This window comes from Plecotus auritus, assembly GCF_963455305.1.
Source record: "Plecotus auritus genome assembly, chromosome: 1".
In the NCBI taxonomy this organism is placed as follows: domain Eukaryota; kingdom Metazoa; phylum Chordata; class Mammalia; order Chiroptera; family Vespertilionidae; genus Plecotus; species Plecotus auritus.
In genome coordinates, this window is record NC_137770.1 from 49,215,372 (window position 1) to 49,234,962 (window position 19,591).

The 19,591-nt window shown below is 41.0% G+C and overlaps 1 protein-coding gene across 5 annotated transcripts; it reads left to right on the forward strand.

Moving 5' to 3' along the window:
- The first annotated feature begins 412 nt into the window (after nt 1-412).
- TIPIN (TIMELESS interacting protein) lies at nt 413-19,244 on the forward strand. 5 transcript variants are annotated; one of them, XM_080677409.1, is made up of 9 exons: nt 413-509; nt 3,620-3,680; nt 4,214-4,351; nt 4,477-4,555; nt 5,283-5,358; nt 7,076-7,198; nt 7,427-7,490; nt 15,260-15,466; nt 18,343-19,244. In XM_080677409.1, exons 3-9 carry the CDS (start codon nt 4,222-4,224, stop codon nt 18,543-18,545), a joined length of 882 nt encoding a protein of 293 aa, XP_080533535.1. In that variant the 5' UTR covers nt 413-509; nt 3,620-3,680; nt 4,214-4,221; the 3' UTR covers nt 18,546-19,244. The 5 variants fall into 5 exon arrangements, with proteins under 5 accessions (XP_080533535.1, XP_080533533.1, XP_080533536.1 ...); XM_080677408.1 differs by having other exon boundaries at nt 480-701; XM_080677411.1 differs by lacking the exon at nt 413-509 and adding an exon at nt 612-701 and having other exon boundaries at nt 3,625-3,680.
- The last annotated feature ends 347 nt before the right edge of the window (nt 19,245-19,591 follow it).

The following is a 19,591-nucleotide window of genomic DNA, read 5'->3' on the forward strand; positions in this document are numbered from 1 at the left end:
TTCTTCTTGATGTCTACACTCCTAGCACTAACTCTTCACCGCCTCTTTCATCTCAGCTCCTTATTCAATAAGCGATGCATAAAACTCCATGTTCAAGATATTCTGTTAATATTCTGTTAACTATGGAGAATCGGTAGTTTCTCAACAGACTGTTTTCGTCTATCCTTTCTACTCCATCCACAATCCAGTTTTCTAAAAAACGGAGACCTGTTTCCAAAGTCTAAAATGCCTAGAGCGTAACAAAGGTGAAGTTTACGCAAACAGGGAGGTTTAACCTCTCCGAGGAATTCAGGAAGAAAGAAGCAGTGGGGAGGGGAGCAGTGGGATGGGCGGGACCCGGGAAGGCCGGGGGTGGGACGTGGGTGGGCGGGTCCTTCAGCCACGTCCGCGCCGCACAGCGCGCAGATTTGGCGCCAAGCGCCGATGACTCTTTTCGCGGCGGTAGCTTAGAGTCTCGCGAGAAACGCGGTTTGCTAGCCGCCCCACCCCGGGTGCTGAGTCCGCGCGAGGTGAGAGCGGGCTGGCGGGAAAGTGAAATCCCTTAGGGGACAAGCGGGGGAGGGGTTTAGGCGGAAGAGTCGGGGTGCGGGGAGCAGCAAGGAGGAAATGAGGAGGATGAATTACAGGGCTGAGGTGGACTACAGAGCAAGAGAGGCTTGACTCGGCGCGACCTGTGGGGCGAGGAGACCGGTGGGGACAAGGTTGTGCACATTTACTTCTTGTTTATGCTTGGGGGCCGCCTCTCACTAAACCTATCCTTTTAGCGGGAGGGAACGTGTATCAGAAATCTTTACATGGCCAGCTTCCGTCCAGGGCCTTGTAAACATGGAAGGCATCGGTGACTGGAATGAATGAAGTGAGAGACGAGATGGGAGCGAGAATGGAGGGGATGGGAAATGTAGTGTTTTCGGGGATAGTTAGCAAAGAGGGACAGCGAGTTTCTGGTACACACTTCCCTTGCTAAAGGGGCTTCGGTTTTGATAACTTGGAGAAAGTTGGACATTGGACACCTAAAGAGTCTGGGAACGAACTGTAGTTTGAACATTACATTTCTTTGTTACGTTCACTCCTCTGGGAGTTTGAGGACTAGAGGAAGAAGTTGAGAGAATTTCATCGATGTCTAAAAAGGAGACAGTGAAGAGACAATGCAAAAGTTATCAATAAGTGAAAGATATAAAAATATAAAATTAAGTTTTAAAAAAGAAGTGAAAGATATCTTGTTTACTACCAGTTTACTGACCAGTCCCACCCCATGCTTGGCCAGTTCCGTACATCCGTCTTGCCACACTTCATATAGTTTGTTTCCTGTCATCAAACTCAGACCTCTCGAAGGTGTGAACCCCATTTCTTCCTAGAGGGCTTAACTAGGATGGGGCTAAATATACTTATTGCAGCTACTTCAGAGGTTATGGTCTCTGACAGCCTTTCTTCCAATTTTGAAAATCTATGGTTCTTGACTCTTACTTGTAGATACAGTGGGTCATCATCAAGAGTTTATACTTACTTTGTTTTTATATATTACTAGAGGCCCAATGCACAAAACACGTGCAAGAGTAGGCCTTCCTTCCCCTGGCTGCTGGCACTGGCTTACCTCTGGTACCCAGGACCCAGGCTTCCCTTTCAGCCCCAGCTTCCTCTGGAAGGTCCCCGCCCCATCTCATTAGCATATTACAATTTTATTATTATAGGTGATCATGGAAATTTAGAATTGGAGAGGTTAGAGATCATCTAGCTCCAGTAGTTTTATAATTTTGGGGGAAGCTTTGGAATTCTTTTTTTTTTTTTTTAATATTTTATTGATTTTTTTACAGAGAGGAAGGGAGAAGGATAGAGAGTTAGAAACATCGATGAGAGAGAAACATTGATCAGCTGCCTCCTGCACACCCCCTATTGGGGATGTGCCCGCAACCAAGGTACATGCCCTTGACTGTAATCGAACCTGTTACCCTTCAGTCTGCAGGCCTACGTTCTATCCAGCCGTGGGCAAACTACGGCCCGCGGGCCGGATCCGGCTGTTCTATCCGGTTCTCTTGCTCTCCCCTCCACTCCTTTACTTTGAATTTATATTAGTTCACACAAACACTCCATCCATGCTTTTGTTCCGGCCCTAAGGTCCAGTTTAAGAACCCATTGTGGCCCTCGAGTCAAAAAGTTTGCCCACCCCTGTAACTGAACCAAACTGGTCACGGCTGGAATTCTTTTCTTCATTCCCTCATTCAACAAATATATATTGAGCATCTGCTGTGTACCAGCTTTGGGGATGCAATGGTGAAGCACAAAGAGATGTATCTGTTCTTTGCCCTTTTAGAGCTACAGTCTGGTATGAAAGACAACTTTAATAAAGTAATCACACAAATAGAACTTAGTATTGAAACAGGGTTAGTGCTATGAAACTTGTACCTGACACTTTGAGTGCTTATTATAGGAGGATTTAGTTTAGGGCAGACTTTTCTGTGGAGGTGATAGTAGAGATGTGAAAGAGATTAGGAATCAAGGAAGGGCCTTCAAGATAGGAAATGTCGCCCTAACCGGTTTGGCTCAGTGGACAGAGCATCGGCCTGTGGACTGAAAGGTCCCAGGTTCGATTCCAGTCAAGGGCATGTACCTTGGTTGTGGGCACATCCCCAGTAGGAGGTGTGCAGGAGGCAGCTGATCGATGTTTCTCTCTCATTGATGTTTCTAACTCTCTATCCCTCTCCCTTCCTCTCTGTAAAAAAGCAATAAAATATATATTAAAAAAAAAAAAAAAAGATAGGAAATGTCCTTTGCAAAAGTCTAGAGGCCTGCCCTAGCCGGTTTGGCTCAGTGGATAGAGCGTCAGCCTGCGGACTGAAGAGTCTAGGGTTCGATTCCATCAAGGGCACATGCCCAGGTTGCGGGCTTGGTCCCCAGTAGAGGGTGTATAGGAGGCAGCTGATCAATACTTCTCTCTCATCATTGATGTTTCTATCCCTCTCTGAATTCAATAAATATATATTTAAAAAAAGTCTAGAGGCCTGAGGGATATGGCTCTTTCAAAGAACTGAGAGAAAAGAGCATGAAGAGTGGGTGTAAAGCTGAAGAAGTAGGAGGGTGCCACACCATGCAGAGCCTGAGTTTTGTCATTATCCTAAGGACAGAAGGAAACCATTGAAATATTTAGGCCACGAGGTAAAGCGATCAGCTTTATATTTCCATAGGTTAAACTTAGCTGTAATATGGAGAATGGATTGGAAAAGTCAAAATTGGATAGGAGGAATGGAGTAATCTAAGTAGAAATGTTATGATGTGATTGTGGAGATAGGGGGGAATGGACAGATTCAAGGGATATTTAGGAGGTAAAATGGATAGGATATGTAGGGTAGACGGAAGGAAGTTTCAAGGATGACTTGTAATTTTCTGACTTGACTAGCTGGATAGATGTTATGCAGTGAACTGGGAAAATTAGAAATTCAGTTTTGTACATGATGAGTTATAGGTACCATTGAGAAATTTAAGAGCTGTAAAATGAAAAGTAGGGATCTGGAGCTTGGATTTGATGCCTGGGATGGAGATAAAGAATTAGTGAGTTATCTGTAATGCCATGTGTATAAATGAGTGAAGAGGGCCTAGGATGGAGTCTTGGATACTTACTGACTAGGTTAGAGGAAGATGCATCTTCAAAGAAGATCCAGGAGTGTCCAGAAAGGGAGAAAAGTCAGGTGAGTACTATGTTTCAGAAGTCAACAGAAACACTTGTGCAGAAAAAGGAACTGATCAAAAGTTTCAGATGTTGCTGAGAGGTCGAGAAAGATAGTACAAAAAGCATTCTTTCAAGTTATCAACCTGAGGATTATTTCCCTTTCTTCAAAGGAACCTTACCTAGAAGATTAATATGTAAACAGATTTTTGTTATAAGCTGCTCTGGTTGAAGCGGCAGGTGAGGTACCTGTCCTCTGCATATTTCACACCCATTTGGATCATAGTTTGAAACCCTCTGAAAAGTACAGATTATTTTATGATAGATGAAACTCAATAATTGAGATAAAATTATTTGTTCAAAAGTATATTATTATTTAGTGTTTAGAACTCGGTTCTTCTGATTTTTAGCTCAGTTCTTTTTTCCATAACTATTATCATTTCCACTTTTCATCATGTCTGAGTTTGAAATGTGGTGTATTTTGCCGCAGATGGATCCTAACTGTAATAGGAAGACTGCTTGGATGAATAAACATGGTTACTTTTTTCCCCCCAGAGGAAAAGATGCTGGAACCACAGGAAAATGGCTTAATTGACCTACCAGATTATGAGCATGTAGAAGATGAAACTTTTCCTCCTTTCCCACCTCCAGCTTCTCCAGAGAGAGAGGATGAAGGAGCTGAACCTGATGACGGTCTGTATGGAATTCTAAAAATAGTGTCTATGTTCAGTTATCCATCTATCAGCTTAGAAATGATACATTTTATAAGTGAGGCTTAAATTATTTAAGTAATATTAAATCTTGGTATATTTCACCAGAGTCAGGAAGAGGAGCACCTGTTCCTGTACCTCCAAGGAGAACAGTTAAAAGGAATATACCCAAGCTTGATGCTCAGAGGTATATATATTTTTGCCTTAAACATTTGTACTTTTTTTTAATATATATTTTATTGATTTTTTATACAGAGGAAGGGAGAGGGATAGAGAGAGAAACATCGATCAGCTGCTTCCTGCACACCCCCTACTGGGGATGTGCCTGCAACCAAGGTACATGCCCTTGACTGGAATTAAACTTGGGACCCTTCAGTCCACAGGCCGGTGCTCTATCCACTGAGCCAAAATAGTTAGGGCTGTACTTTTTTTTAATATCTTTTTTTCTTCTTTATGTTACAATCTATTGGTTGGGATGATTTGAAAATCATATATTTATAAAGATATTAGTGGCCCGGTGCATGAAATTCATGCACTGGTTGCAGGGGAGAGGGGGAGGGTCCAGGACTCCTCCCTCCTTACCACCCACCTGCTTGCTGCTCCTTACCGCTTGGCTCGCTGCTCCTTAGTGCTGCTGCGGAGGTGGGAGAGGCACCTGGCTTCTCGCTGAGCTGTGCTCTCCCTGTGGCAGTGCACTGACCACCAGGGGTCAGCTCCTGCGTTGAGTGTCTGCCCCCTGGTGGTCAGTGCACATCATAGCGACTGGTCGTTTTGGTCGTTCCGCTGTAACAGTCGCTTAGGCTTTTATTGTATAGATTTTTTTCAGTTCAGATATAGCTTTTCTTCTTATAGTTTTGGTTTGGCCTTGATAGTTCTAGAAAACTTGGAATTTAAAAACATATTTCTATTCACAGATTGATTTCAGAGAGAGGGCTTCCAGCATTAAGACATGTGTTTGATAAGACAAAATTTAAAGGTAAAGGTCATGAGGTAAGAAATGTCTGGTTTTTATTTTAGAGCTTTGTTTTTTAAAATATAGTTATCCCGCAGAATCTGTGGAGGATTGGTTCCAGGACCTCCGCGGATGCTGGAATCCACAGATGCTCAAGTCCCTTATATAAAATGGCATAGTATTTGCATATATCGTGCTTTAAATTATCTCTAGATTACTTGTAATGCCTAACAGAATGTAAATGTTAAGTAAATAGTTGTTATATTACATTGTTTAGGGAATAATGACAAGAAAAAGTATCTGTACATGTTCAATACAGATGCAGCAACCATCATAGGCCTAACTACATAGCACATGTCAGCAACAGCGTAACATTTGTTTTCCCTGAATATTTTCAGTTCACAGTTGGTAGAATCCATGTATGCAGAACCCACTCATATGTAGGGCTGACTGACTCTATAAAACTGGGTCTGTTATCATGTTAAGAATCTTAAAAATGTTTCACAGATGTAATCACTCATCATTGTATCTTTTGAGAAACTATGATGTGGAAAGGGCACTGTTAGAAGAATCAGAAAACATGTCTTGGTTTTGTCACCGTATGACTTTAGTAAAATCATATATGAGTCAGTAAGCCTGACTTTGTACTTTATAATTTTGAGGAATAAAATTTACTTTGTCTACTTCAGAGAGTGGTTTTAAACTTTATGAGAGCAAAGACTTTACCTTATTGATCACTTAGGTGTCCCTAAGATATGGCACCATGCTTGGTTTATTGAAAAATGGAGACATTTAAGAACTGTCACCCTGTCCAGGTGGCTCAGGAGTTAGAGCATTGGCCTGCACACTGAAGGTTCATGGGTTCAATTCTTGGACAAGGGCACATACCTGGGTTGCAAGTTCAATCCCCCGGCCCCATGAGGCAACCAATCGATGTTTCTCTCTCCCCCTCTCTCCCTCCCTTCTATTATCTCTAAAAATCAATGGAAAAAATATCCTCAGTGAGGATAACAACAACAAAAAGGCTTTGTATTTAATTAAAAAAAATTTTAATGTTAAATTAAAATTTCAAACATAGGTATTCTGGTCTGAGAATGTTTAAACTGTTCTTGCTGGTCTTCAGTACTTTGCTCTTGGGATTTCTGAATGTATTTTTACAATGCTGAATTCTCAATGCTTTCTTCTCTATATATGATTTAAGGGACTAACCACTTTGTTTAGTTATTCCTAAAAGACATCTTGATATATTTTATTAAAGCTTATTTTTAGGGTTATTTTACTGTTCTGCAAAACTACATGTGGTTATCTTTTAACTTCTATTAAACTTTTTTTAAAAATATATTTTCATTGATTTCAGAGAGTAAGGAAGAGGGAGAGAGAGATAGAAACATCCATGATGAGAGAGAATCATTGATCGGCTGCCTCCTGCAAGTCCCCCACTGGGGATCAAGCCCACAACCTGGGCATGTGCCCTTGACCAGAACTGAACCTGGGACCTTTCAGTTTGCAGGCCGACGCTCTATCCACTGAGCCAAACCAGCTAGGGCCTCTGATTAAAAAAAATTGTATCCAGTGCTCTTTTAGACTGCAATCCTCTAAGCCCTTAATAAATATTTTTCTTTTTAGAGTTTCTTCACCTTATAAATGTAAAATGACACTAGTGACTTTGGCATTACTATTCAATTCTAAAATCTGCTGACAGGGTCAGTTCTGAGAATGAGTTTTCTATTTAGCATTTTTATTTTTATGTGCCAGGCTGAAGACTTGAAGACGCTAATCAGGCACATGGAGCACTGGGCACATAGGCTATTCCCTAAACTGCAATTTGAGGATTTTATCGACAGAGTTGAATACCTGGGAAATAAAAAGGAAGTTCAGGTATGTGTTGAGATTATTATGAGTTTCACTCACAGTGTTGAATAGTACGAGGTAAGATTTAGTTAAGGCTGAGTTGCTGTTTGGGGTCTTAATTTCTTAATCTGTCTTGGTAGAGAGAAGGAAAATTAGTTATTTAAAGAACATCTTTTTTGAATCTCAGAATGGAAAAATGACCATTTTCCTCCAAATGTTAATAATAAAAATGTAAAAATGTCTCTTTATTTTCAGACCTGTTTAAAACGAATTCGACTTGATCTCCCTATTTTACATGAAGATTTTATTAGCAATAATGGTAAGAATTTAGGCTTGTCTACTTTATAACAGTTTTCCTTTTAGAAATGGATTTTGTTGGGTGGACAGTATTACAGGACTGGGTTCTTAGTCTATGTTGAGTATATAATTAAAGTACAGTAAATACTAATGAGTTTAAATGCTTTGGTTGATTTAGAATGTTGTGTATATTTATTTCTTTAAAAGAATGGCTGCAATGCTATTAAGAGATGTAAAAATGTATTTAGCCATAGAACATGAGCTTTTTTTTTTTTTTTTAAATATATTTTATTTTATTTATTATTTATTTATTTATTTATTTAAATATATTTTATTGATATTTCACAGAGAGGAAGGGAGAGGGATAGAGAGCTAGAAACATCGATGAGAGAGAAACATCGATCAGCTGCCTCCTGCACACCTCCCACTGGGGATGTGCCCGCAACCAAGGTACATGCCCTTGACCGGAATCGAACCCGGGACCTTTCAGTCCGCAGGCCGACGCTCTATCCACTGAGCCAAACCGGTTTCGGCAGAACATGAGCTTTTTAAGAAATCTGATGGTGACCCACTGATCCTTTGTAGTGCTTATTAGTAAAAATATATGACAAAATACATGTACACCATTAAAAAAGTGGCTCTTGGAAATTAGGCAGAATAATTTGATGATGAAATCTAATAAAAGAGTAATATGCAAATTGACCATCACTCCAAGACACAAGAAGGCTGCCCTCATGTGGACACAAGATGGACGCCACAAGAGGGCCTGCAGGGGAGGGCAGTTGTGGGCAGTTAGGGGTGACCAGGCCGGCAGAGGAGGGCAGTCGGGGGAGACCAGGCCAGCAAGGGAGGGCAGTTGGGGGGGACCAGGCCTGCAGGGGAGGGCAGTTGTGGGCGATCAGGCAAGTAGGGAGGGCAGTTAGGGGTGACCAGGCCAGAAGAGGAGGGCAGTTGGGGGAGACCAGGCCTGCAGGGAGGGCAGTTGAGGGGGACCAGGACAGCAGGGGAGGGCAGTTGTTGGACCAGGTCTGCAGGGGAGGGCAGTTGTGGGCGATCAGTCCAGCAGGGAGGGCAGTTAGGGGTGAACGGGCCAGCAGAGGAGGGCATTTGGGGGAGACCAGGCCAGCAGGGGAGGACAGTTGGGGGGGACCAGGCCTGCAGGGGAGGGGAGTTGGGGGGGACCCAGGCCTGCAGGGGAGGGCAGTTGGGGGGACCAGGTCTGCAGGGGAGGACAGTTAGGGATGACCAGGCCAGCAGGGAAGGCAGTTAGGGGTGACTGGGCCAGCAGAGGAGGGCATTTGGGGGAGACCAGGCCAGCAGGGGAGGGCAGTTGGGGGGGATCAGGCCTGCAGGGTAGGGCAGTTAGGGGCAATTGGGCCAGCCAGGGAGCAGTTAGGTGTCAATCAGGCTGGCAGTGGAATGTTTAGGGGATGATCAGGCTGGCAGGCAGAAGCGGTTAGGGGCAATCAGGCAGAGGCAGGCAAGTGGTTGGGAGCCAGCAGTCCTGGATTGTGAGAGGGATGCCTACTGCCTGTTTTTTTGTTTTTTTTTTTAAATATTTCTTTATTGATGTCAGAGAGGAAGGGAGAGAGGGAGAGAGAGAGAGAAACATCCACGATGAGAGAGAATCATGGATCGGCTGCCTCCTGCACACCCCCTACTGGGGATCGAGCCCGCAACCCGGGCATGTGCCCTTGACCGGGAATAGAACCCGGGACCCTTCTGTCCCCAGGCCGACACTCTATCCACTGAGCAACACCGGCCAGGGCCCGACCGCCTGTTTTAACGGGCGGTTGGACATCCCTCAAGGGGTCCCAGATTGGAGAGGGTGCAGGCTGGGCTGAGGGACACCCCTCCCCGCCCCCCGTGCACAAATTTTGTGCACCGGGCCTCTAGTAGTTTATATTTCACTTAAGAGTGCAGATCCTGGCCTAGCCGGTGTGGTTCAGTGGTTGAGTGTTGACCTATGAGCCAGGAGTTCATAGTTCGATTCCTAGTCAGGGAACACGCCCAGGTTGTGGCTCGATCCCCAGTAGGGGGTGTGCAAGAGGCAGCAGATCAGTGATTCTCCCTCTCTCCCTCTCCTTTCCTCTCTCTGAAATCAATAAAAACAAAAAAAGAGTACAGATCCTGGGTATAGGACTTAAGTAAGACCTATGTGACTGTTCCTGGTATTGATTGCATTTGTTGGCTGTACAGTGCAACCATAGGCAGTCACACACATCAAAACATGGTTCCTGCCGACAGGGTCTGTATAGTTATCAGATTTTCTGTGCGATGGCTCCATACATGTTTGTTTGCTTTTTAAACTTTTAATATATGTGGTGGAAAATACAGGCTCCATATAGAATTCCCCAAAGTTATTTATAAATTACTTTTAAAAGTGAAATATTGTGATTTAAATAATCCAAGATTAATTAATATTTTGATAATATATGGTATATACTGATGGCATAGGATTTGATATATGGAAAGGGATTAGTTATTACAGTACTAAATCCCACACCATCTACCACTGGGTTAGTTTATTCAGTAACACTTTTTTCCCCCCATCAAATCTTGGTTTTTACCTTACTAAAATACATAAATCCAAATGGAAATAAGCTATCACTAATTGTACTTAATAAATCTCAATGTTAATTTTTAAATCCATTCACCAATGCAAGGGTTTTTGTTGAAGTTTACTAGAAAATTTTCATTTACCATTTTGTAATCAATTGGTTTTCTTAAAAATTATGCAGGGGTTATTCTTTAATATTTTTTACTAATATGTTGTCTTGTTACTCCTCTGCTCAAATCCCTTTAGTGGCTCCTTATTTTACTCAGTGTAAAAGCCAAAACCCTTATACAGACAGTCCTCGGGTTACGTCGAACTCCATGTACGTCATTTCGTGCTTACGTCGCCATCTCCCACTTATTTATAAAAAAAAAAAAGTTCCGTCATTTCGATGTATGTACATGTATGTGCTTTATGTTTTTTATTATTTATTTACCACAAGTAAAGGTCAGGAATTGTTCTTTCTTTTAAATTTTTTTTTACTGTTTCACTTCATTACTGCTATGTATGTGCTCCATGTGAGTGATGTAGGTGCTTATGTAGGTGGGTTCCGAATTACGGCGAAAATTGCATTATGTCGCACCGTAGGAACAGTACTTCGACGTAACCCGAGGACCTACTGTAATGTCCAACTTGGCCCTACAGAATCTGTTCTGTGTCCTCAACCCTTGCCTCTCTGACTGTATCCCTCCTTACGCTGCTTTAGCTACACTTGCCTCCTAGCTGTTCCTTGAACCTTCCAGGCACATTTCTGTCTTAAGACTTTAGCACTCTCTCACTCTGCCTTAAACATTATCCTCCGTCCTCCCTCCAGCCTCCAAATTTCTTACTATCTTCAGGACTGTGCACATCTGTCAACTCTGTGAAGTCTTCCTAACCACACTGGCAAAATTATAGTTTATTCTTAATCCTGATTCCCCTATGCTTTTTAAAAAATATATATTTTTATTAATCTCAACGAGGAAGGGAGAGGGAGAGAGAGAGAGAAATATCAATGATGAGAAAGAATCATTGGTTGGCTGCCTCCTTTATGCCCCCTACTGGGGTTGGAGCCCATAACCCGGGCATGTGCTCTTGACCTTGACTGGAATCGAACCTGTGACCCTTCAGTCCACTGGCTAATGCTCTATCCACTGATCCAAATCAGCTAGTGTTCCTTATGCTTTTTTTTTTAAATCCTCACCTGAGGATATTTTCCCATTGATTTTTAGGGAAAGTGGAAGAGAAAGGGAAAGATAAAGAAATATCAATGTGAGCCCTAACTGGTTTGGCTCGGTGGATAGAGCATCGGCCTGCGGACTGAAGGGTCCCAGGTTTGATTCTGGTCAAGGGCATGTACCTTAGTTGCGGGCACATCCCCAGTGGGAGGTGTGCAGAAGGCAGCTGAATCGGTGTCTCTCTCATTGATGTTTCTAACACTCTATCCCTCTCCCTTCCTCTCTGTAAAAAATCAATAAAATATATTAAAAAAAAAAAAAAAAAAGAAATATCAATGTGAGAGAAACACATTGATTGGTTGCCTCCTGCAGGAGCCCTGAACAGGGCTGGGGCCAGAGGAGGAGCCTGCAACCAAGGTACATGCCCTTAACTGGAATCGAACCCCCGGGACCCTTTGGTCCACAGGCCAACTCTCTATCCACTGAGCCAACCTGGCTAGGGCCTCCCTATGTTCTTTTAAATAGCATTTGTTTCCCTTTATTAAGTAACTAGAGGCCCAGTGCACGAAATTTGTGCACTGGGGGTGTGTGTCCCTCAGTCCAGCCTGTACCCTCTCCAATCTGGGTCCCCTTGGGGGATGTCCAACTGCAGGATCGGGCCTAAACCAGTAGTCGGACATCCCTCTCACAATCCAGGACTGCTGGCTCCTAACTGCTCACCTGCCTGCCTGCCTGATCACCTCCTAACCGCTCCCCTATTGGCCTGATCACCCCCTAACTGCTCCCCTGCTGTCCTGATTGCCCCCAACTGTCCTCCCCTGCAGGCCCGGTCGCCCCCAACTGCCCTCGTCTGCTGGCCATCTTGTGACAACGTGGGGGCGGCCATCTTGTCAGGGCATGAGGGTCAATTTGCATATTACCTCTTTATTATATAGGATTTGCTTATCTTTTATTTTATGTGTACCGACATGATAGCATTATATAATTTCTGGCTTTAGCTTCTTTGCCACAATAGACTGCCTATGACTTGCAGTAAATGAATTTCATGTATGGTTCTCATTTGTTTTTAATCCCATTTTTATCCTAGTCTCAGCTCCAGCAGTGGTTACATTCACATTGTTTTTCCATAAAACACTGTATTAAAGAGGCCATTTTTTGTTGATGATATCTTTCCTTTTACGGCTCACAAAATGTAGATCTTTATTTCATTATTATTAATTCAGAATCTTATAAGCCCTATAAGGTGAAGCATATTAGAAACCCTACATATTGCACAATTGGTTCTAATACATTTCTTAACTTCCCCAGCAAAGTTTTCTACTTGTATGCCATTAATATTTTCCGATAAAGGAATGCATTTTAGTTTCTTGCCATGAATTTTTTCCATGTCAGGAAGGCAGAAACCTCAAAAGGGGTTTGAATTGTAAAAGACTGGATTAAATATGTGAATTTTAAACCTCACTAGAATAATTATAAAGGTTTGTCTTCATGTTTGAAATGTTTTGATAGTTGTGCTGGTTTTTACTATCACCAGCTAATCTCAGTGCATAGTATCTACATAAAATAAGGATGGTGTATGTAAATTAATATTTCATTTTCTTATTATTTTTTAATGATGATCTTGGTGATATGAAAAATTTTTTTCTTGCCTAGTTGTCAAATTTGATGAGGTTATGTTTTAACCCTATAATGTGAATGATGTAGAAAGAAGGGAAAGTGTCAACTTTGCCATTTTTTACTAGAGGCCCGGTGCATGAATTTGTGCATGGGTGGGGTCCCTCGGCCTGGCCGGTGATCGAGGTCTATGGGGGGGCTAGTCAGAGCGGGGAAGGACCAAGGTAGGTTGGCCTGCCAGGGGGAGGGACCATGGTAGGTTGGCCTGCTGGCCCCCACCCCCTACCAGGGTCCAAGGGGAGGGGCTGTGGGAAGTTGGCCAGGTTGCGGGGAGGGGCTGCAGGAGGTTGGCCAGCTGGCTGGGTCGGGGGGATCATGGGAGGTTGGCTGTGGGAGCGCACTGACCACCAGGGGGCAGCTCCTGCATTGAATGTCTGCTCCCTGGTGGTCAGTGCGTGTCATAGCAACTGGTCTACCTGTTGTTCCAGTTGTTTGGTCAAAAAGGTCGCTTAGGCTTTTATATATATAGATTTTTTTATATATAGTTAGCTTGTGCTTATATTACCTTCTACTTTCAGGTGTTTGTTTTGCAAAAAAAATTGTTTTAAACTACCACTTGTTTATTATGTTGGGGTTGTTTTGGTTAAAATTAGACTGTTAGTCTACTTAACTGGGCAACCAGAATCAGCTGTGCGTCACATACGCTGAAATTAAAAAATGAGTGAGCCCAACTCTCCTACCCTTCCTCAGTGTGGAGCTGCCTTTATTAAGATAGCTTACGCCACATGATAACTGTCATATGGATAAGTGATAGTTTGTCACTGCCCATTCTTATTTTAAATGTTAGTAAAATTTAATTTTTCATAATTCTTAAATGAATTCTAAATGAAAGATTTAATATTTACTTTGTATAACATTGTGGGTTATTTTGGGAGTATCCTACTTTGAAATAACTAGTGTACATGGCTTTAAGAGTTTATTAAGAGTAAAAATGTAGAGAATAATGCACTGAATTAAAAAAAATTAACTTGAGCCGAAACCGGTTTGGCTCAGTGGATAGAGCGTCGGCCTGCGGACTGAAGGGTCCCGGGTTCGATTCCGGTCAAGGGCACGTACCTTGGTTGCGGGCACATCCCCAGTAGGGGGTGTGCAGGAGGCAGTTGATCGATGTTTCTCTCTCATCGATGTTTCTAGCTCTCTATCCCTCTTCCTTCCTCTCTGTAAAAAATCAATAAAAATATATTTAAAAAAAAAAAAAGAAAAAGAAAAAAAATTAACTTGGAACTATGCCCACAGATCTCTAAATTTCTTTTCCTAGTTTTGTGTCTGGGTTTTACCCTATAAAAATAGCCTATATAAAACTATTACTGTGTATTATGGCAAGCTATTAAAATGTTTTTGTTTAACATAAAATAAGAATATTCTTTGGATTCTTTAAGTTCTTTTATTTAGTCCAAGCTTAAAATATTTCTTTTTTTAAAAAAATTTATTGATTTTTTTACAGAGAGGAAGAGAGAGGGATAGAAAGTTAGAAACATCAATGAGAGAGAGACATCGATTAGCTGCCTCCTGCACGCCCCCTACTGAGGATGTGCCCGCAACCCAGGTACATGCCCTTGACCGGAATCGAACCTGGGACCCTTCAGTCCACAGGCCGATGCTCTATCCACTGAGCCAAACCGGTTAGGGCCCAAGCATAAAATATTTCTAATCATAACTAAGAACTTTTGCTTTCCATTCATATATACAGTATATATTAATCCACACCTGAGGATATTTTTTCCATTGATTTTTATTTATTTTATTTATTTATTTTAAATTTATTTTAGAGAGGAAGGGAGAGGGAGAGAGATATAGAAATATCAGTGATGAAAGAGACATATCGATTGGTTGCCTCCTGCATGCACCCTGACCAGGACCAAGGATCAAGCCTGCAACCAAGGTACATGCCTTTGACAAGAATTGAACCCGGGACCCTTTAGTCCCAGGCCAAACTGGCTAGGGCTTCCATTGATTTTTAGAGAGAGTGGAAGGGAGGGGGAGAGACAGAGAGAAACATAGATGTGAGAGAGACACATCGATTGGTTGCCCTCTGCACGTACCCGACTACTGCAGGGATTGAGCTTGCAACCGAGGTACGTGCCCTTGACCAGAATCGAACCTGGGACCCTTCAGTCAGCTGGTTGATGCTCTAACTACTGAGCAACCGGCCAGGGCCCTTCATGTATATTTTTAAATTAGTATTTTCATTTGACTTAAAATGCCTCTTTAAAGTGACTTATAAATATTCTTTTTACTTGTTTGAATCAAACATATGTTTGTAATATTTTCATGCCTCACCAATTGTTTCCTCTGGTCTGCACCTTGTCACTTTAAACTGGTTTTAAATTAATAGCTATATAAGCTCTTTTTCTAGCTAGTTTAATACTAGAGATGTACTCACTTTTTTTTTTCCTACTGCAGATGAAGTAGGGGAAAATAATGACCATGATGTAACTGCTACTGAATTAGATCCATTTTTGACAAACTCGTCTGAAAATGTGACGTTTGCTTCTGAGTCAAGTAGAAGCCTAACTGAAGAGCAACAACAAAGAATTCAGAGAAATAAACAGCTGGCCTTGGAAAGAAGACAGGCAAAGCTACTGAGTAATAGTCAGTCCTTAGAAAATGGTAAATGTTATGCTGGTTTTTATGTGTTACCATTAATATAGCAAGGGCATGTTAGAAATTTCAACTTCTCTGCTATCTTCCAAAATAAAATGCCTCTAGAAATAGAAAAATGATATAGTATATTAAGTTTATGTACAATTGAGAGAAAAAGACAGTGTGTGTATGTGTATATGTATGTGTGTGTGTGTGTTACCTTTTTGGAATCTCCAAAGAATAAATGAGTCCAAGATGATTTTCTGAATAGTTGGATTCTTCTTAAAAAGTTATTTTAATCATTTAAAATTGATTCTGAGTCTTTAAAAAACATTCTTCCCTGATTCCTTAAAGCATGTAACGTAATTTTATCTTTAGGATCATAATTATGAACATTAATTATTATGGTACTTTTCCTAAACATATAAAATGCTTTTTGTACCCAGTGAGGATTTTAGAGCCATTTGCTATGACGTGAATAAGTGGTCCTAAAATTAAAAAAAATATATATTTTCGTTGATTTCAGAGAGGAAGGGAGAGAGAGAGATAGAAACATCAATTATGAAAGAGAATCATTGATTGGCTGCCTCCTGCACACCCCTCACTGGAAATCGAACCCGCAATCCAGGCATGTGCCCTGACCAGGAATTGAACCGTGACCTCCTGGTTCATAGGTCAATGCTCAACCACTGAGCCACACCAGCTGGGCCCTAAAATGTTTTGCTTTTTTTTTTTTTCATTGTGTCACTTGTTGTGAGCTATCAGTTTGATTACCTGTTACATTCCCTTCTCTCTAGAAAAACTGCCATAAAATGAGCTGTTTTAATTAAAAATATATATATATTTTATTGTTTTTTTACAGAGAGGAAGGGAGAGGGAGAGAAACATCAATCAGCTGCCTCCTGCACACCCCTTACTGGGGATGTGCCCGCAATCAAGGTACATGCCTTTGACTGGACTCGAACCTGGGACCCTTGAGTCCGCAGGCCAACGCTCTATCCACTGAGCGAAACCGGCCAGGGCTGTTTTAATTTTTAAAAATATTTTTATTGATTTTTAGAGAGAGAGGAAGGGAGGAGAGAGAAAGAGAAACATTGATGTGAGAGCAGAACATCGATTGGCTGTCTCCTGCATGCTCCCTATGTGGGCACATGCCTGACCGGGAATTGAATCTGCAGCCTTTTGGTACATGGGACGACACCCAACCAACTGAGCCACACTATCCAGGACAAAATGTGCTGTTTTTAAAACAGACTGTGGGTTTGGAAACTAGACAGTCATGTTTGTTAAAATTGTATTTAAGCCCTGGCTGGTATGTATGGCTCAGTGGTTGGATGTTTGCCTGTGCACTGAAGGGTCTTGGGTTTGATTCCAGCTCAAGGGTAAGTACCAGGTTGTAGGTTCGATTCCAGGCCCCTGTTGGGGCACATGGGAAGATAGCCAGTTGGTTTCTCGCTCGCTCTTTCTTTCTCTGCCTCCCTCCCTTCCTCTCTTCCACTTTCTGTAAAAATCAATGGAAAAAATATCCTCAGGTGAGAATTAACAAAAACAAAACAAAACTGTATTTAGAAATAACTGCAGCCCTGGCCAGGTAGCTCAGTTGGTTTGAGCATTGACCCAATATGCCAAAGTTGTGGGTTTGATCCCCAATCAGGGCATATATAAAAATTAACCAATGAATGCATAAAAAGTGGAACAACAGTTGATGTTTCTCAAATCAATTAATCAAAATAAATAGATAGGTAAATAAAATTACAAATTGGCTTTGAATGAAGCAGGATGGCATGTCATTCTCTATTTCCAATCCAGTTTTTCCTTTGGAAATAGGAAAGTAAGAATTATAGTAAGTAGGGAAGATTATCATGTCATAAAACAAGGTTCACCCAAGATAATAAAATTCTCAAGTGAAAAGTATTGTGACTACATTATCAGGATTTTTTATAGTTAAGTGAATTTTTAAAAATATATTTTATTGATTTGTTACAGAGAGAAAGGGAGAGGGATAGAGAGTTAGAAACATCGATGAGAGAAGCATTGATCAGCTGCCTCCTGCACACTCCCTACTGGGTATGTGCCCGCAACCAAGGTACATGCCCTTGACTGGAATCGAACCTGGGACCCTTGAGTCCTCAGGCCAATGCTCTATCCACTGAGCCAAACCAATTAGGGCTAATTAAAGTGAATTTTAAGTTTTAAATTTACAAATGGGTGTGTTATTTCCATGTGAAAAAATTACCTGAAGATAAAACTGTTGTTGATAGCAGTGTCTTCCTTGTTGTCTTATCAATAAGCATTTTAAGGCTTATTTTCTATTTATAATATATGACTTTAAAAATTTCCTATGTAGATACAAGTACCTGAAATTTTCTTTACTATATATCGCTTTGACATACAGCTGTTAAGAGCATTTGAACTTTTAAAACTTGTCTAGTAGTTGTGATTTTGAATGAGAACAGTTGCATTTGGCAGTGATTCAAGTTTGATTGAGTTCAGTACCTTTCAAGACTTCACACATTAAATTTTTTAAAAATTTTTATTTATTGATTTTAGAGAAAGGAAGGGGAAGAGAAAGAAACATTGATTTGTTGTTCCAGTTACTTATGCATTCATTGCTTGTTCCTTGTATGTGCAGGGATAGCAACCTTGGTAATAGAACCACAACATTGGCGTATCAGGAAGATGCTCTAACCAACTGAGCCACCCAGCCAGGGCCAAGACCTCTTGTATTTTTGAATGGACTTTACACATGTATAAAAATGGCTTTATTTGGAGGTAACCGTAATTAACATGAACTAAAATGGTCATAGACATCATTTCTATTGATCTAAGCTTGTGAAGAAACTTGTGTTAGGTAAGATTGGGTGAGGTGCTTAAATAATGTGTAACAATGATTTCTCTTTCAGACTTGTTAATAAACACATCCAGGGCACAGACAGTTGAAGATGTTTATACGGGTGAGGATCAAAACAAGGAGAAGTCAGATGAACTTAATGAAGACATTCTAGATAATCCACATAATGATGCTGCTGCCAATACTATAAATGAAGAGGAGGAATTAAAAATAGAGAAAACAACTGGACCAATCCTTTTAAATGTACAGCATTAACTTTATGCTTCATTCCGAAAAGTTACTGAGGTTGAATAGGCCTCAACTAAGAGGAAATTAATTTGGTATCCTCAAAGTTGGAGATTACTATATATTTTGTCTACTTTGAGTGAAATCCTTATGTAGTAAAACCTTTACAGATTCCTGTTTAAATCTGGTATTATTTATAATTATACTTGCTTCTTATTAACTTTAGTTAAGTCTATTTATTTTCTTTAGTGTTGTACAGTAGGACCTTGGGTTACATCAGCGATCCATTCTTACAGCTCGACGTAATGCGATTTTCGCCTTGGAACCCACCTACATAAGCATCTACATTACTCACATGGAGCACATACATAGCAGTAATGAAGTGAAACAGTAAAAAAAATTTAAAAGATAACAATTTCTGACCTTTACTTGTGGTAAATAAATAATAAAAAACATAAATCACATATGTACATACGTCGAAATGATGGAACTTTTTTAAAATAAATAAATGGGAGATGGCGACGTAAACGACATACATCGAGTCCGATGTAACCTGAGGACTGCCTGTATATAGATATGACTTCATAACAATGATTGGTAGCTGATAAGCAGCTTCTGCTGCCAGGGTGCCATTCTATGCTTTGTTTTCACTAAATTAGGTGGAGTTTTAAGATGTAAATATATATGAATATTAATGTCCATTTAAATAAAATAAATCTTATCAACTATAGATGCTTTATAAAAGTTTATTTTTTTAAAAAAATCTTTTTGTTGAGAGTATTACAGATATCCCTCTTTTCCCCTCCTATTGCCTCCCTCCACCCTGCCCAGGCCTTTACCACCCTATTGTCTGTGTCCATAGGTAAGGTATAAATGCATATAAGATCTTTGGTTAATCTCTTCCTGTCCCCCCCCTTCCCACTGAGATTTGTCTATTTTATTCATCAGTTTATTTTGTTCATTAGAATCCTTGTTTGTTTATTTAGGTTTTTAAATATAATTGTTGATAGATATGTATTTATTGCCATTTTATGCTTCTCCTGTTCCTCCTCCTCCCTTCTCTTTTTTCCTCTTCC